The sequence below is a fragment of the Ranitomeya imitator genome, chromosome 2, assembly GCF_032444005.1.
Source record: "Ranitomeya imitator isolate aRanImi1 chromosome 2, aRanImi1.pri, whole genome shotgun sequence".
NCBI classification, from domain to species: domain Eukaryota; kingdom Metazoa; phylum Chordata; class Amphibia; order Anura; family Dendrobatidae; genus Ranitomeya; species Ranitomeya imitator.
The window spans coordinates 446,944,782-446,962,170 of record NC_091283.1 but is presented as its reverse complement, the minus strand read 5'-3'; the positions used below and the strand labels follow the sequence as shown (position 1 = coordinate 446,962,170).

Genomic DNA, 17,389 nt, shown 5'->3' with positions numbered 1-17,389 from the left:
GGGTAAGAATACAAGGAGAGAACAATGGAAAGGACACCATTGTAGGCATTTACTACAGGCTGCCTGTGCAAGCTGAAGATATGGATGATCTCTTTATGCATCAAATGGCCAAGTTCTCCCACAAATATGACATAGTGGTCATGGGAGATTTCAACTATCCAGACATTTGTTGGGAATCTCTCTCAAGCAAAACTAACAGGTCAAGCAAATTCTTACCCTCTCTTGCTGACAGGTTTATCTTCCAAAAGGTAGAGGAGAAAACAAGGGGATCTACTACCTTGGATCAAATCCTGTAAACAGGGAGGAAATGGTTGAGAAGGTAAGAGTGGCTGGGACCCTAGGAGGTAGCGACCATGTTATTTTAGAATTTTGGATAACTAGAGGAGGAAGACTTATAAAGACTCAGACTTCAAGGTTGGATTTCGGAAAGGCAGATTTTAACCCCTTCATAACCTTGGGATTTTTCGTTTTTCCGTGTTCGTTTTTCACTCCTCTCCTTCCCAGAGCCATAACTTTTTTATTTTTCCGTCAATTTGGCCATGTGAGGGCTTATTTTTTGCGGGACGAGTTGTACTTTTTAACAACATCATTGGTTTTAGCATGTCGTGTACTAGAAAACGGGGAAAAAATTCCAAGTGCGGTGAAATTGCAAAAAAAGTGCAATCCCACACTTGTTTTTTGTTTGGCTTTTTTGCTAGGTTCACTAAATGCTAAAACTGACCTGCCATTATGATTCTCCAGGTCAGTATGAGTTCATAGACACCTAACATGACTAGGTTATTTTTTTATCTAAGTGGTGAAAAAAAATGCCAAACTTTGCTAAAAAAAAAAAAAATTGCGCCATTTTCCGATACTCGTAGCGTCTCCATTTTTCGTGATCTGGGGTCGGTTGAGGGCTTATTTTTTGCGTGCCGAGATGACGTTTTTAATGATAGCATTTTGGTGCAGATACGTTCTTTTGATCGCCCGTTATTGCATTTTAATGCAATGTCGCGGCGACCTAAAAAATGTAATTCTGGCATTTCGAATTTTTTTCTCGCTATGCCGTTTAGCGATCAGGTTAATGCTTTTTTTTCATTGATAGATCGGGCAATTCTGAGCGCGGCGATACCAAATATGTGTAGATTTGATTTTTTTTTTATTGATTTATTTTGATTGGGGCGAAAGGGGGGTGATTTAAACTTTTATATATTTTTTTTTTTTCACATTTTTTTTTTTTTTTACTTTTGCCATGCTTCAGTAGGCTAGAAGCATGCACAACTCGATCGCCTCTGCTACATAGCAGCGATCTGCTGATCGCTGCTATGTAGCAGAAATGGAGGTGTGCTGTGAGCGCCGACCACAGGGTGGCGCTCACAGCCACCGGTGATCAGTAACCATAGAGGTCTCTAGGACCTCTATGGTTACCATCCAGACGCATCGCCGACCTGCGATCATGTGACGGGGGTCGGCGATGACGTCATTTCCGGCCGCCCGGCCGGAAGCGGTAGTTAAAGGGAACCTGTCACCTGAATTTGGCGGGACTGGTTTTGGGTCATATGGGCGGAGTTTTCGGGTGTTTGATTCACCCTTTCCTTACCCGCTGGCTGCATGCTGGCTGCAATATTGGATTGAAGTTCATTCTCTGTCCTCCATAGTACACGCCTGCACAAGGCAAGATTGCTTTGCGCAGGCGTGTACTATGGAGGACAGAGAATGAACTTCAATCCAATATTGCAGCCAGCATGCAGCCAGCGGGTAAGGAAAGGGTGAATCAAACACCCGAAAACTCCGCCCATATGACCCAAAACCATTCCTGCCAAATTCAGGTGACAGAGTCCCTTTAAATGCCGCTGTCTGCGTTTGATAGCGGCATTTAACTAGTTAATAGGTGCGGGCAGATCGCGATTCTGCCCGTGCCTATTACGGGCACATGTCAGCTGTTCAAAACAGCTGACATGTCCCGGCTTTGATGCGGGCTCACCGCGGAGCCCTGCATCAAAGCAGGGGATCTGACCTCGGACGTACTATCCTGTTCGAGGTCAGAAAGGGGTTAAGGGACTCGGGAAGAGAATCTGAGCGATCCAATGGCTGGATATACTTAAGGACAAAAATGTCCGGGAAGGATGGGAAATCTTGAAAAATTAGATTCCCAAAGCACAATCGTTAACAATTCCAAAAAGAGGGATGAATACAAAGCATTTAAGGAAACCAGGATGGATGAATACAGAACTTAAACACATGCTAAAAAGGAAGAAAGAAATGTTGATCAAATGAAAATAGGGAGTCATATCTAAAGAAGAAAATAATGCTGTCTGCAGAACCTGCAGGGCACAAATCAGATTATCTAAAGCTGACAATGAATTTAGGCTTGCAAGAGACGTCAAAAGCAATAAAAAAGGATTTGGGGGATATGTCAAAAGAAAAGTCAAAGATGCAGTAGGATTTTTACAGGATGAAAATGATGAAATTGTAAGAAAGGATATTGAGAAGGCCGAACTTTTAAATTCCTATTTTGCATCTGTTTTCTCTCAGAAAGGAAATGTAACAACTGATTTTCACTGTCCTATTAAAAGGAAAAGAAGAATCCAGGATATATAAACAGAAAGATAGTGAGGAAACACTTTGCTAACAAATGAATTCAAGTCTCCAGTTCCAGATGAATTACACCCCAGAGTACTGAAGGAGATAGCAGAAAAAAAAATTTAACCACTCTCCATAATCTTTGAAAATTCTTGGAGAACAGAAGACTAGAGAAGAGCAAATTTTGTTCCTATTTTCAAAAAGGGGAAGGTGGTGAACCCAGGGAACTATAGACCGGTGAGTCAGACTTCTATACCACGAAAGATCTTTGAACAAATTATTAAACATGTATGTAAGTACCTGGATAAGAATGAAGTGATTAACCAGAGTCAGCATGGGTTTATAACGAATAAGTCATGTCAGACTAACTTCATTTCCTTCTATGACAGAATCGCTGACTGGGTGGATCAGGGAAATGCTGTAGATAGTGTATCTTGACTTCAGCAAAGCATTTGACAAAGTATCTCACACCATCCTTATTGAAAAAATGACTAAGTATGGAATGGTCAAGGCAACTGTTAGGTTGTTTCATAACTGGCTTAGTGATCGGACCCAAAGAGTTGTCGTTAATGGCTGCACATCCAGTTGGAAGAATGTCTCAAGTGGGGTACCACAGGGTTCTGTCCTGGGCCCTGTATTGTTCAACATATCAATGATTTAAACCAGGATGGATGAACACAGAACTTCAACACATGCTAAAAAGGATGAAAGAAATGTTTATCAAATGGAAAGAGGGAGGCATATCTATAGATCTAAACATCTTTATCAATGATTTAGATGAAGGAATTGAGGGTACACTGATTAAATTTGCTGATGACACAAAGCTAGGAAGGATAGCTAATACTAGAAAAGACAGAGAGGATTCAAAAAGATATAATTAAACTGGAGCAGTGGGCAGCAACTAACAGAATGGTTTTTAATAGGGAAAAATGCAAAGTACTACATCTGCGCCATAAAAATGAAAAAGCATTTACAGAATGGGAGGAATATGGCTTAGTAACAGCGCATGTGAAAAAGACTTGGGTATACTAATAGATCATAAACTGAACATGAGTCAACAGTCTGATGCAGCAGCAAAAAAGCAAATGCAATTCTGGGATGTATTATCAGAAGAAGCATACAGTCTAGATCACGTGAAGTCATTATTGCCCTCTACTCCTCTTTGGTCAGACCTCATACTGGAATACTGTGTCCAGTTTAGGGCACCACATTTAAAAAAAAAGACATAAACAAACATCCCAAAATTCAGAAAAGAGCGACAAGAACGATGAGCGGTCTGCGAACCATGTCCTATGAGGAACGGTTACAGGATTTGGAGAGGAGACTTAATATCTGTCTACAAATATCTCAAGGGCTGTCACATTGTAGAAGGATCATCTTTATTCTCATTTGCACAAGGAAAGACTAGAAGCAATGAGATGAAACTGAATGGGAGAGACACATTAGATATAATAAAAAACACTTTTTGACAGTGAGGGTGATCAATGAGTGGAATAGGATGCCACGAGAGGTGGCGAGTTCTCCTTCCATGGAAGTCTTCAAACAGAGGCTGGACAGACACCTGTCTGGGATGATTTAGTGAATCCTGCTTTGAGAAGGGAGTTGGACCAGATGACCCAGGAAGTCCATTCCAACTCTATTTATCACCCACTCCTGGTTGTGCCTTACAAACTCTGATGTGAAATGCTGACCGTGTGAACGTGGCCTTAATCTGTGAAACAGGCGACCACAGGAGCTGGTCACGGTAAGAATCAACGATGGTTTCAAAAGATGGTTTAGAAGAAAAAGATATTTATGTAAATCTATAATATTCTTGCTCTGAATGTTGATCCAGTCGATTGACACTTGATCAGGAGCAAAAAAAAAAAAAAGTTGGAGGCAAAATGGATTCATGCCTTATGATTGTACTTAACCCATTCCTTTTATCCTTTAGGTGAACTTGATGGACATGTAATTTTTTCACTTTAGTAACTGAATGCATTTTTGGATAAAATCATTTTTTTTATGAGAATGGGTTCATAAAAATGTTGAACTGTTCTGCTTCTACATCCTGTATGTATCATAGTACATAACACTGTGAAATGAGCTAATGGTGGATCTATCTTTGAACTCATTCTAATGGCACATTTTGTAACCTTTATCTCTCCTCACAGTTGATTTCTTACCAGCTGAACCTTAAGATCAGCTTGGAAGATAATCACAAAAAAAAGAATGTTACAGACATGGCTGTCAGAATAAGCTTGGTGATTCTATAGTTTTTTTTTTTTTTGCAGTCTGTTATGTACTGTGATACACACAAGATGTAGGAGCTAAACAGTCAAACATGTTTAATAAAATCCTATTACAAAGTAACATTTTTGGCTAAAAACAGTTTTTGATAGTAAAAAAAAAATTCTCCCAAAGGAGTCCATAACGCAAAGGCACATTTTTAATGGCAGCCATGACAGAACTTGTGTGTTGTGTTGTTACTCGGTTTAGTGGTGCCATGTCCCTTTCAGCTCCACCTCTGTCTCCTAAGGACATGGCCCAAAATGGGCCTTTAAAATGCAATTTTTCCCTTCAAGGTTGAATTGTCACAGGAAGTCATCATCCTCAGAGTCGTCATCGTCCCTCACCAGTGCCTCTATATTGTGTGTAATGTCTGTGATCATGCGGTTGAAGCGGTTGGACCCTGGTGAGCAGCTGTCGTAATTGCGCACGGCAGAGGCTGACGTATTACTCATGCTGCGCTTGATCCTTCCAAAACTGTCGGTCAGAATTCCCCCGTCACGAATTCCGATGCTCTCTAGGAATCCTTCAAAGTATCCAATATCCATATCAGGGATAAATGGCCTCAGTCCTGACAAAGGAAACAAGAACAAACCCGGGATGTCATAAAGGGAATTATTATAATTGTTTTTCTTATCCAGATCTAAAAAAAAATTCCTGCAAAGACAAAGTGAAATTCTGGTTGTCTGCAGTCACCACCAGAGGGAGCTTCATACAACAGATAAATTAAACTCTATGCAGTGAGCTCCCCCTAGTGGTAGCTGCAGTCAGAAATAAGTTTAAAGCGAATTTGCCACCTAGTTTGAGAACAGCATAATATAGAGACTAGTGATGCGAGTGTACTCGTTGCTTGGGTTTTCCCGAGCACGCTCGGGTGATCTCCCGAGTATTTGTGACTGCTCGGAGATTTAATTTTCGTTGCCTCAGCTGCATGATTTACAGCTGATAGACAGCTTGAATACATGTGGGGATTCCCTAACAACCAGGCAACCCCCACGTGTACTCAGGCTGGCTAGCAGCTGTAAATCATGCAGCTGTGTCAACAAAAAATAAATATCCAAGCAGTTACAAATACTCAGAGATCACCCGAGCGTGCTCGGGAAAAGCCGAGCAACGAGTATACTCGCTCGTCACTTATAGAGACCCTTACTAGACTCCTTGCTGAAGTTTTGATAAAATTGCTGTTTTATAAGCCGGAGATTATCACTAAAGGACTAGTAAACCTGCTGCTAGGTAGTTTTCCATATTTATGAGCTCTGTATAAACCTGCCTCCCCCATCAGTAATTGGTAGCTTACTGCCTATGCACAGTGTACACAGAAAGCTGCCAATCAGTGGACTAATCAGCGGATTTCATCACAACTACAGCAATCAGCCCAGAAAGTGATACTTTGCTGGAATAAGAGTCTCTATCCCTACATCATGCTGCTCTGAGATTATGTAGGAAAAAACTGTTAACAGATTCCCTTTAATAACTTTCTATGCAGGGAATTTGGAGTCTGTGTCTGAAAAAAAATCACTGACCACTAATCTCCCACTGTTCTTACCAAGTAGAAGGAATTTCCTATTTTCTCCATACAATTGGAGCAGCTCTCTGCAGTATTCCTTCACATCCATCCCAAGACGATATTCACGTAAGAGACAGGCAAACCGGTAAATCTCCATGGGGGCCAGCTTGTTCCTCAGCTAGAAAAAACAACCATTATGGAGAATGATCTTAAATGTATCCACCAGTCACATCTAAAGCAGCATTTCCAATTCTGTTCCAGGTTGCAAACCTTCACGTCTCCCCATCACCAGGCTAGACCATATTTTATAGAAAGCACTCTGCTCTATTGCACTGTGGGAGATGGAGATTGTATACCGGCCATACTGTTTTCGCCTCATATAATGGAAAATTATAATAAATATCCATGATCTTATTGCAGCTAGTATGGTTAACAGAGAACACAACATTTTTGGATGCAGCTCTGGGTGTGACTGGAGAATAAATATGAGATATAAATGTCATACATGATCCAAAGTTACTATATGTCGCTTAAAGTATGCTACATGGACCATAGAATGCTGAGATTTGTAGTTCCCCAGCAACTGGAGAGTCACAGTATACATCAGCGCAGACCTAGCCGCCCGGTTACGTACAGTTATCATGTAGTCCTGCAGCTGTTCCAGGGCGACGCCATTCTGCTCGCCATCACTGGCTCCGGATGCCAGGCTCTGCTCAGATACAGTGAATGAGGGAGAGGATTCCCCGCTGTAACGCACCTCGAATGTATCATGGGAACCATTGCTTGGAAAAAGAAAAAGTTGTAGAGGAATATAAGACGTTTGGTTGGAGTTCCCCTCTAAGGATATACATAGGGTAAGGAAAGTATTCAGACCCCTTTAAATTTTTCACTCTTTGTTTCATTGCAGCCATTTGGCAAATACAAAACAGTTCATTTTTTCACATTAATGTACACTCTGCACCCCATCTTGACTGAAAAAAAAACAAATGTAGACATTTTAATTTTATAAAAAAGAAAAACTGAAATATTACATGGCCATAAGTATTCAGACCCTTTGCTCAGACACTCATATTTACCGTATATACTAGAGTATAAGCCGACACGATTATAAGCCAACCCCCCTAATTTTGCCACAAAAAACTGGGAAAACTTATTGACTCGAGTATAAGCCTAGGGTAGAAAATGCAGCAGCTACCGGTGAATTTCAAAAATAAAAATAGATGCTCCATACCGTTCATTATTACCCCATAGATGCTCCATATAAAGCTGTGCCCCATATAATGCTCTGCACCGTTCATTATGGCCCCATAGATGTTCCATAGAAAGCTGTGCCATATAGAATGCTCTGCACCGTTCATTATGGCCCCATAGATGCTCCATATAAAACTGTGCCATATAGAATGCTCTGCACCGTTTATATGGAGCATCTATGGGGCTATAATGAAGCTGTGCCATATAGAATGCTCTGCACCGTTCATTATGGCCCCATAGATGCTCCACATAAAGCTGTGCCATATATAATGCTCTGCACAGTTGATTATTGCTCCATATAAAGCTGTCCAATATATAATGCTGCTGCTGCTGCAATAAAAAAAAAAAAATCACATACTCACCTCTCTTCGCTCAGGATGCCGGCGCTTTCAATATTTACCTGCTCCTCGTGCGTCTCCGTCTCCAGCACTGACGCTCAGCAGAGGGCGCGCACTGACTACGTCACCGCGCCCTCTAACCTGAGCGTCACAGCCAGAGGACGCTGGAGACGGAGCCGCACCGGAACGAGGAGCAGGTAAATATCGTGCAGCGCTCCCCTCCCTGTATACTTACCTGCTCCCGGCGTGGTCCCTGCAGTCCCTGCTTCTCCCGGCGCTGCATCTTCTTCCTGTATTGAGCGGTCACAGTTATCTAAGAGCACAGTGGCCTCCATAATCCTTAAATGGAAGAAGTTTGGTACCACCAGAAGTCTTCATAGACCTGGCTGTCCAGCCATACTGAGCAATCTTGGGAGAAGAGCCTTGTCGATAGAGATAAAGAAGAATGCCAATATCACTGTGGCTAAGCTCCAAAGGTACAGTAGGGAGATGGGAGAAAGTTCCACAAAGTCAACTATCACTGCAGCCCTCCACCAGTTGGGCATTTATGGAAGAGTGACCCGATGGAAGCCTCTCCTCAGTGCAAGACATGTGAAAGCCTGCATAGAGTTTGCTAAAAAAAACACATGAAGGACTCCCAGACTATGAGAAATAAGATTCTCTGGTCTAATGAGACGAAGATAGACCTTTTTAGTGATAATTCTATGTGGTATGTGTGGGGACACCCAGGCCCTGCTCATCACCTGTCCAATACAATCCCAACAGTGAAACATGGTGGTGGCAGCATCATGCATATGGGAGTGTTTTTCAGCTGCGGGGACAGGACGACTGGTTGCCATTAAAGGAAACATGAATGCGGCCAAGTACAGAGATATCCTGGATGAAAACTTCTTCCAGAGTGCTCTGGACCTGAGACTTGGCCGAAATATCACCTTCAAACAAGACAATGACCCTAAGCACACAGCTAAAATAACAAAGGAGTGGCTTCAAAACAACTCTGTGACCATTCTTGACCGGCCCAGCCAGAGCACTGACCGAAACCCAATTGAGCATCTCTGGAGAGACCTGAAAATGGCTGTCCATCAACGTTCACCATCCAACCTGACGGAACTGGAGAAGATCTGCAAGGAAGAATGGCAGAGGATCCCCAAATCCAGGTGTGAAAAACTTGTTGGATCGTTCCCAAGAAGACTCATGGCTGTACTAACTCAAAAGGGTGCTTCTACTCAATACTGAGCAAAGGGTCTGACTACTTATGACCATGTGATATTTCAGTTTTTATTTTTTAATAAATTTGCAAAAATTAATACATTTCTGTTTTTTTTCAGTCAAGATGAGGTGCAGAGTGTACATTAATGAGAAAAAATTAACTTCTTTTTAATTTAACAAATGGCTGCAATGAAACAAAGAGTGAAAAATGTAAAGGGATCTGAATACTTTCCGTATCCACTGTATATCTTCATCCCTTCCGCTGTATTTATTACTTACAAGGAGCTGCAGCAGCTGAAGTCAGCATCGTATGAAAATGTCCCGTCTGTGTGTGAACTGTCACCTGCAAAAAGATGAGAAGCGAATGAAAGACTGTCCAGAGCCAGGTCATAAGTGGCTATGCCATTAAAAACACCCAATAGCCACCATAAATGGCTTCAGATTGTAGGAGTGCTAAGGCTAATGGGACAGGACTCTACTCGGAGCACACAGCATGTGGCAGAGACTGTGCTCGCCATCAGAACTCCAGCTTGGCTGAAAATCTCAACACCATATGGCACTTTATTGAGAACAGTGGGGCCGGTATCTCATGTCCAATATTCACGAACCGAGTATGAACTTTGATGTCCACACCGACCTCAGATCTCTTGATCTTCAAATGTCCTGTCAGGAGATTTGCGGCCTACCTGGACATGTGATGTGTGAAACCATCCTAAGGTAGTATTATTTTGACACAATATGGCAGTAGTACTTTCAGTGTAATATGCAAATTTCTTCTTCAGGGAGGCTACTGGAAGTAGCGATCCTAAAAGTCAATATCGACCCTTTAATGAGCCTTGCCATATGACTTAGGATAAAAGCCAATCCAGAATCTCAAATTTCAGACTTCTGACTCTGGCTGTTGCCCCCTTGTCAGTGCAAAGCATGAGATACCAAGTCTTGTGGCAAGGCTTGTTAAAGGGGTCATATTGACAATTAGGATTGCTACTTCCAGTAGGTGCCACTATTGCATATTTAATTTCACAGAGGACAATTGCATGGCCTATAAGTCTCCTTACATTGTCATTCTACCCAAGGAGAAACATTTCCCCTTAGATTTCAGTATAATACATATGACACTGTTATTTAGCGGTTGTGCGCAGGTATTATTGTGACATTGTGGTGGTATTAATTAGGTACTCTTTTTTGGAATCTGGTATTAGAATAAGTAATGGAGATATTTGGGCACACATGGCATAATAGTTGGAGCATGGTATGCTGTTATGATTTTGGCAATATATTTGGGATGCTTTTATTTGGATGTGGTACTGTTTGGGAGCATTATTGTACTACTATTATGTTGCTATTTTGGAACTATTCCCTAGTTATTTTGCCCAGTGTCTCCAGTGGCAGAAAAATATTGGCCAGAAAAAAAATCAAGTTGGCAATCCTGGTAACTACTCAAGTACAAGTCAATAACCAAGGCTTTCTACCATGCCATAATTGAGGCATAGTGCTCGCAGGGGTGTCACCACTACCACAGCGAGGTCCTCATCTTACAACGTGATAGCCACGGCCTCTCCGGAGGGGACGTATAATGATAGCCAGCCCGGTCCACACATTCAATGCTCTGATCCCCATAGATGATTTGGAAAACTTGGCAGATGAGCGCACATGATTCTTCTGCAGCATCCTGTAAAAATGTACAAAAGTGTTATTATTATACATTTTTATAGCGCCATTTATTCCATGGCGCTTTACATGTGAATACAGGCAAATATAGACAAATACATTAAACATGAGCAAATAACAAGGCACACGGGTACATAAGGAGGGAGGACCCTGCCCGCGAGGGCTCACAGTCTACAGGGATGGGTGACGAAACACTAGGAGAGGGTAGAGCAGGTTGTGCGGCGGTTCAGTAAGTTCAGGATCCCTGCAGGCTGTAGGCTGCAGAACATTATGGGAACTGTCTCTGGCAGGGCTATGAATGCAGTTGTGGTTGCAACCAGAGTGTATAACAATACGTGAATGAAGATCAGTAACTGGGAAAGTAAGGGAACCAAACAATCAACTCACTCTGTTCTCTACAGCCAAGATGATCAAGTTGCAGTAGGCATCTGGACTTGGCTCCTTGAAATCTAAAGGATTCTGTCCTCCTGGTCTCTCCCAGCTGCCCCCACATGGCTGACGTCTCTCCCAACTTCCCCCACAAGGTTGTCGTCTTTCCCAGCTGCCTCCACAAGTTTGTCGTTTTTCCCAGCTGCCCCCGCGAGGTTGTTTTCTCTCCCAGCTGCCCCCACAGGGTTGTCTTTTTTCCCAGCTGCCCCCACAAGGTTGTCGTCGCTCCCAGCTGCCACTGAATGTCATTCTCCGCTCCCAATTATTGCACGCCTGGCCTCTACGGCTCTTCTCCCAGCTTCCAGTTTCTTGCTTTTCTCCACTCCTCTCCAAACTACCTCCATTCTTGGGTCGTCCATCTGAAGATTTATGGGCCATCTTCCAGTCCAAGCTGCAGATAGTATGGCGCCTTTCCATAGCACCCCCTATTTGTTTAGGACCAGCTCCACCTGCTCCTGGAATCCTGTCAGCTTTTCTAACGGGAGGTTTTCTTTCCAAGCTACCAGAGGCTGGAACAGGATCTAATCCGAGACCTAAAAGAAAGACCATAAGACTGAGACAACTCCAACTATGATACAAGACCTATTAACATTCATTGTACATGAGAACACTCAGTGCAGGAAAGACAACCTGCTCATCACACCTGTCTTGAGGACCAACAAATGAAGAGCATCATCCCTAACATAGGAAGCTGCAGCAATCTCATGTGTAGGAATCCGTAGAATGAGCTCCTCGTTGTCTCTCCAGGTCAGTAAGAGGCTCCGAGCTGATAAACTGAGGATACTGTCCTGCTCCGGGGTGCAGTGGAGAGGGAGCTCCTTCAGATGCTGCAGAAAGAAAACAAAATGTAAATTCCCAAATTCCACATATACAGCAACAAAGATCATGATGAATTTAGAAATTGGTTATATTCTTGCACATAGGACCAGTATTCTAGTAGTTAATTTATTTATAAAATGTATTTAGTTATTTATTTATATTTTATTTATACATTATTTATTTAAATTTACATTATTTACTCATTTAAGTGAGTAAAATAAATACATAAATAGTAGTTATATCCTTGTACATAGAATCAGTATTATTTGTTTATACATAGGGAGCAGCATTATAGTAGTTATATTCTTGTACATAGTGGAAGTATTATAGTAGTTATATTCTTGTACATAGGGGCAGTATTATAGTAGTTATATTCTTGTACATAGGGGCAGTTTTATAGTAGTTATATTCTTGTACATAGGGGCAGTATTATAGTAGCTATATTCTTGTACATAGTGGAAGTATTATAGTAGTTATATTCTTGTATATAGGGGGCAGTATTATAGTAGTTATATTCTTGTACATAGGGGGCAGTATTATAGTAGTTATAGTCTTGTACATAGTGGAAGTATTATAGTAGTTATATTCATGTACATAGAGGCAGTGTTATCTACTATATAATTGTCTAAGGGTCACTTCAGTCTGTCTGTCTGTCTGTCTGTCACGGTTATTCATTCGCTGATTGGTCTCAGCAGCTGCCTGTCATGGCTGCCGCGACCAATCAGTGACGGGCACAGTCCGGAAGAAAATGGCCGCTCCTTACTCCCCGCAGTCAGTGCCTGTCGCCTGCATACTCCCCTCCGGTCACCGCTAACACAGGGTTAATGCCGGCGGTAACGGACCGCGTTATGCCACGGGTAACGCACTCCGTTACCGCCGCTATTAACCCCGTGTGTCCCTAACTTTTTACTATTGATGCTGCTTATGCAGCATCAATAGTAAAACGATCTAATGTTAAAAATAATAATAAAAAAAAAACAAAAACCTTATTCTCACCTTCCGCCGTCGCGTCCTCTCCTCGGCACTGCAAGCGGCAGGTTCCGCTTCCAAAGATGCTATGGGAGAAGGACCTTCCATGACATCACGGTCATGTGACCGCGACGTCATGGAAGGTCCTGCGCTCATACCAACCCTGGGACCGGACACCGCACACAAGCGTCGGAACTACAACGGACTCTTCGGATGGTATGTTTATTTTTTAACCTGTTACATAAGTGACTGGGCAATATACTACCTGGCTGGGCAATATACTACGTGTCTGTGCTGTATACTACGTGACTGGGCAATATACTACGTGGCTCTGTGCTGTATACTACGTCGCTGTGCAATATACTACCTGGCTGGGCAATATACAGTACTATGTGTCTGTGCTGTATACTATGTGACTGGGCAATATACTACGTGGCTCTGTGCTGTATACTACGTCGCTGTGCAATATACTACGACGCTGTGCAATATACTACGTGACTGGGCAATATACTACCTGGCTGGGCAATATACTACGTGTCTGTGCTGTATACTACGTGAGAGGGCAATATACTACATGGCTCTGTGCTGTATACTACGTCGCTGTGCAATATACGTCGCTGTGCAATATACTACGTGACTGGGCAATATACTACGTGTCTGTGCTGTATACTACGTGACAGGGCAATATACTATGTGGCTCTGTGCTGTATACTACGTCGCTGTGCAATATACTACGTCGCTGTGCAATATACTACGTGGCTGGGCAATATACTACGTGCCTCTGTGCTGTATATTACGTGGCTGTGCAATATACTACGTGACTGGTCAATATACTAGGTGGCTGGGGAATATACTACATGGCTGGGCAATATACTACATGGCTGGACAATATACTACATGGCTGGGCAATATACTACATGGCTAGGCAATATACTACGTCGCTGTGCAATATACTACGTGGCTCTGTGCTGTATATTACGTGGCTGTGCAATATACGTGACTGGGCAATATACTTCATGGCTGGACAATATACTACATGGCTGGGCAATATTCTACTGTCCCGGATATTCATTGGTCGCGGCCTCTGTCTGTCATGGAATCCAAGTCGCTGATTGGTCCGGTGGCAATATGGCCGCTCTTTCCTCCCCACAGTCAGTGCCCGCTCCATACTCCCCTCCAGTCATCCAGTCAGCCTTCACACAGGGTTAATGCCAGCGTTAATGGACCGCGGTGTAACGCACTCCGGTCACGCAGCTATTAACCCTGTGTGACCAACTTTTTACTATTGATGCTGCGTATGCAGCATCAATAGTAAAAAGATCTAATGTTACAAATAATAATAATTAAAAAAAAAACGTTATTCTCACCCTCCGTCGTGTCGCCCTGTCCTCGGCAGTGCAAGCGGCAGGTTCCGGTGCCAAGGATGGTATGCGTGAAGGACCTGCCATGACGTCACGGTCATGTGATTGCGACGTCATCACAGGTGCTGCGCTCATACCAACCCTGGGACCGGAAACTGCCGCATGCACCGCACACAGGCGCCAGGACTCCAAGAGGCCCTCGGAAGGTGAGTATATGTTTCTTTTTTATTTTTTAGCCTGTTACATACCTTGCTGGGCAATATACTACGTAGCTGGGCAATATACTATGTGACTGGCCAATATACTACGTGGCTCTGTGCTGTATACTACGTCACTGTGCAATACACTACGTGGCTGGGCAATATATTACGTGGCTGGGCAATATACTACGCCGCTGGGCAATATACTACGCCGCTGGGCAATATACTAAGTGACTGGGCAATATACTACGTGACTGGGCAATATACTACGTGACTGGGCAATATACTACGTGGCTGGGCAATATACTACGTGGCTGGGCAATATACTACGTGGCTGGGCAATATACTACGTAATATACTACATCGCTGGGCAATATACTACGTAGCTGGGCAATATACTACGTGGACATGCATATTCTAGAATACCCGATGCGTTAGAATCGGGCCACCATCTAGCAGTAGTTATATTCTTGTACATAGGGGGCAGTATTATAGTAGTTATATTCCTGTACATAGGGAGCAGTATTATAGTTATATTCTTGTACATAGGGGGCAGTATTATAGTAGTTATATTCTTGTATATAGGGGCAGTATTATAGTCGTTATATTCTTGTACATAGGGGCAGTATTATAGTAGTTATATTCTTCTACATAGGGGGCAGTATTAAAGTAGTTACATTCTTGTACATAGGGAGCAGTATTATAGTAGTTATATTCTTGTATATAGGGGCAGTATTTCAGTAGTTATATTCTTTTACATAGGGGGGCTGAATTGTAATAGTTATTATATTTTTTGTCCATAAGGAACAGTCGTATAATATAGCCTATGAAGTAATAACCATATAGCAAGCCCCTCCAGGGATAAAGAAAATAAGAAGTCTTTGTTGTCCCATCATGCCTCAGGATGTACCAGTATTTTTTTTCTTTTTATCATGTGCTTCCTTATGACAAGGGGATTTCTTACCCTCGCTGTATCCAGAAGCTGCAAGATTTCATCTCGACTTGATGGATTTAGTGAGGCCACAACCCATGTCAGATGACCCAAGAACTGTGAAGAAGATATTTACTGTAAGACATTTTTTTTTACCTTATTCCCCACTTGGGATTTCCTGAATGAGATGAGCTATAGCAGTGAGTGTCCTCTCCTCTGGAGGTCCTGGCTTGTCCTCCTAACAGATGAGCACCATTGGGGCTGCAATGAGTATCTACCAAGCAACTTTCCTGCCTATAAATGTCTTGACTCCCCAACAATCTCCTTACCTTTACTTCCTTCTCCACATAGTCATGCAGAAGAATTTGGGGATCCAACAAGAAATCAGGGGGCATGACAGGCACAGAGTGGAGGGGTCGGCGGTAGCTGCTATTCCTCACTGCTGACCGACGGGCAGATTTAAGTGACACTAATCGTTTGATGGGTGAAACCAGGGCCTGGTATAAGGGAGACAGAGATTGGCGACAAGTCCTGTGATGATACAACAGCCGGGATGAACCTTACCACACAGATACACAGCAACGTTACACCTTGGTACCTTCTTTCCCTTCTTGGTATGTTGCTCCATGCTGCTGTCTTTCAGATGAGTCTACCAGTCACCCAACACTTCAAGGGTATATCTGCGTCCTACCAGACTTCATGAGTATTCCTGTCCTCCCTGGTCTCTGTATAACTGGCTCTGCCTCCTCTTCCTCCCCATTGTTATTTTCCTACAGAGGAAACTCCACCAGATTCAGGGACCGAGTTAGTTCCTGCTTCTGTCCAATGTGATAAGGGCAGATATACAGTGACATGTAAAAGTTTGGGCACCCCTGGTCAAAATGACTTATTTTGAACAATTAGGCAAGTTGAATATGAAAATAATTCTCTCAAAGGGCTCAAGTTAAAGATTACACATTTGCTTTGTATTTTAGGCAAAAAAAAATATATGTTGTAAATTTTTACATTTTAAAAATTACAAAAAGGAAAACGTACTGATGCAAAAGTTTGTGCACCCTGCATGATTAATAACTAGTATCACCCCTTTTGCAAGTATCACAGCTTCTAAATGCTTTTTGTAGCCAGCCAAGAGTCTTTTAATTCTTGTTTGAGGAATTTTATCCTTTCTTCGCTGGAAAATTCTTCCAGTTCTGTAAGATTCCTGGGTCTTCTTGCATACACTGATATTTTGAGACCACAGATTTTCAATGATATTCAGATCAGGGCCATTGTAAAACCTTCAGCTTGTGCCTTTTGAGGTCTATTATGGATTTTGACGTGTGTTTAGGATCATTATCTATTTGTAGAAACCATCCGCTTTTCAACTTCAGTTTTTTTACATGTGGTGCTATGTTTGCATAAAGAATTTGTTTAAATTTAATTGAATTCACTCTTCCCTCTACCCGTGAAATGTTTCCCATGCCGTTGGCTGCTACACAATCCCAAAGTATGATTGATCCACCCCCATGCTTAATGGTTAGCGAGATTTTTCTTTTCCTGAAATACTGTGCCCTTTTTCTCCACACATACTTTTGATCGTTGTGGCCAAAGAGTTCTATTTTAACCTCATCAGTCCACAGGACTTGCTCCCAAAATGCATCAGGCTTGATTAGATGTTCTTTTGCATACTTCTGCTGCTGAATTTTATGGTGAGGACGCAGGAGAGGGTTTCTTCCGATTACTCTTCCAAGAAGGCCTTATTTGTGTAGGGGTCTCTGAACAGTAGAACAATGTACCACAACTCCAGAGTCTAAATCTTTCTGAAGATCTTTTGCAGTCAAGCGGAGGTTCTGATTTGCCTCTCTAGCAATCCTACAAGCAGCTCCCACTGAAAT

General features: G+C 42.5%; 1 protein-coding gene across 1 annotated transcript; it reads right to left on the bottom strand.

Annotated features, from left to right (window-relative positions):
- Positions 1-3,920: 3,920 nt before the first annotated feature.
- CCM2L (CCM2 like scaffold protein) lies at positions 3,921-16,279 on the bottom strand. The gene is made up of 10 exons (XM_069751023.1): positions 16,114-16,279; positions 15,845-16,012; positions 15,549-15,632; positions 11,879-12,062; positions 11,194-11,768; positions 10,675-10,807; positions 9,415-9,478; positions 6,972-7,119; positions 6,377-6,515; positions 3,921-5,401 (listed from the first exon to the last, which is right to left on the bottom strand). The coding sequence occupies exons 1-10, from the start codon at positions 16,141-16,143 to the stop codon at positions 5,136-5,138; spliced, it is 1,791 nt and encodes a 596-aa protein (XP_069607124.1). The 5' UTR covers positions 16,144-16,279; the 3' UTR covers positions 3,921-5,135.
- Between the last annotated feature and the right edge of the window lie 1,110 nt (positions 16,280-17,389).

Excerpts from the sequence above, each read along its gene's own strand:
- CCM2L (XM_069751023.1), bottom strand. The coding sequence starts at position 16,143 with ATGGAGCAACATACCAAGAAGGGAAAGAAG. Across the intron at positions 16,013-16,113 it reads ATACCAAGAAGGGAAAGAAG|GCCCTGGTTTCACCCATCAA; the intron begins GTACCAAGGTGT and ends CCCTTATACCAG. Across the intron at positions 9,479-10,674 it reads GAGGCCGTGGCTATCACGTT|GTGACAGTTCACACACAGAC; the intron begins GTAAGATGAGGA and ends ATCTTTTTGCAG.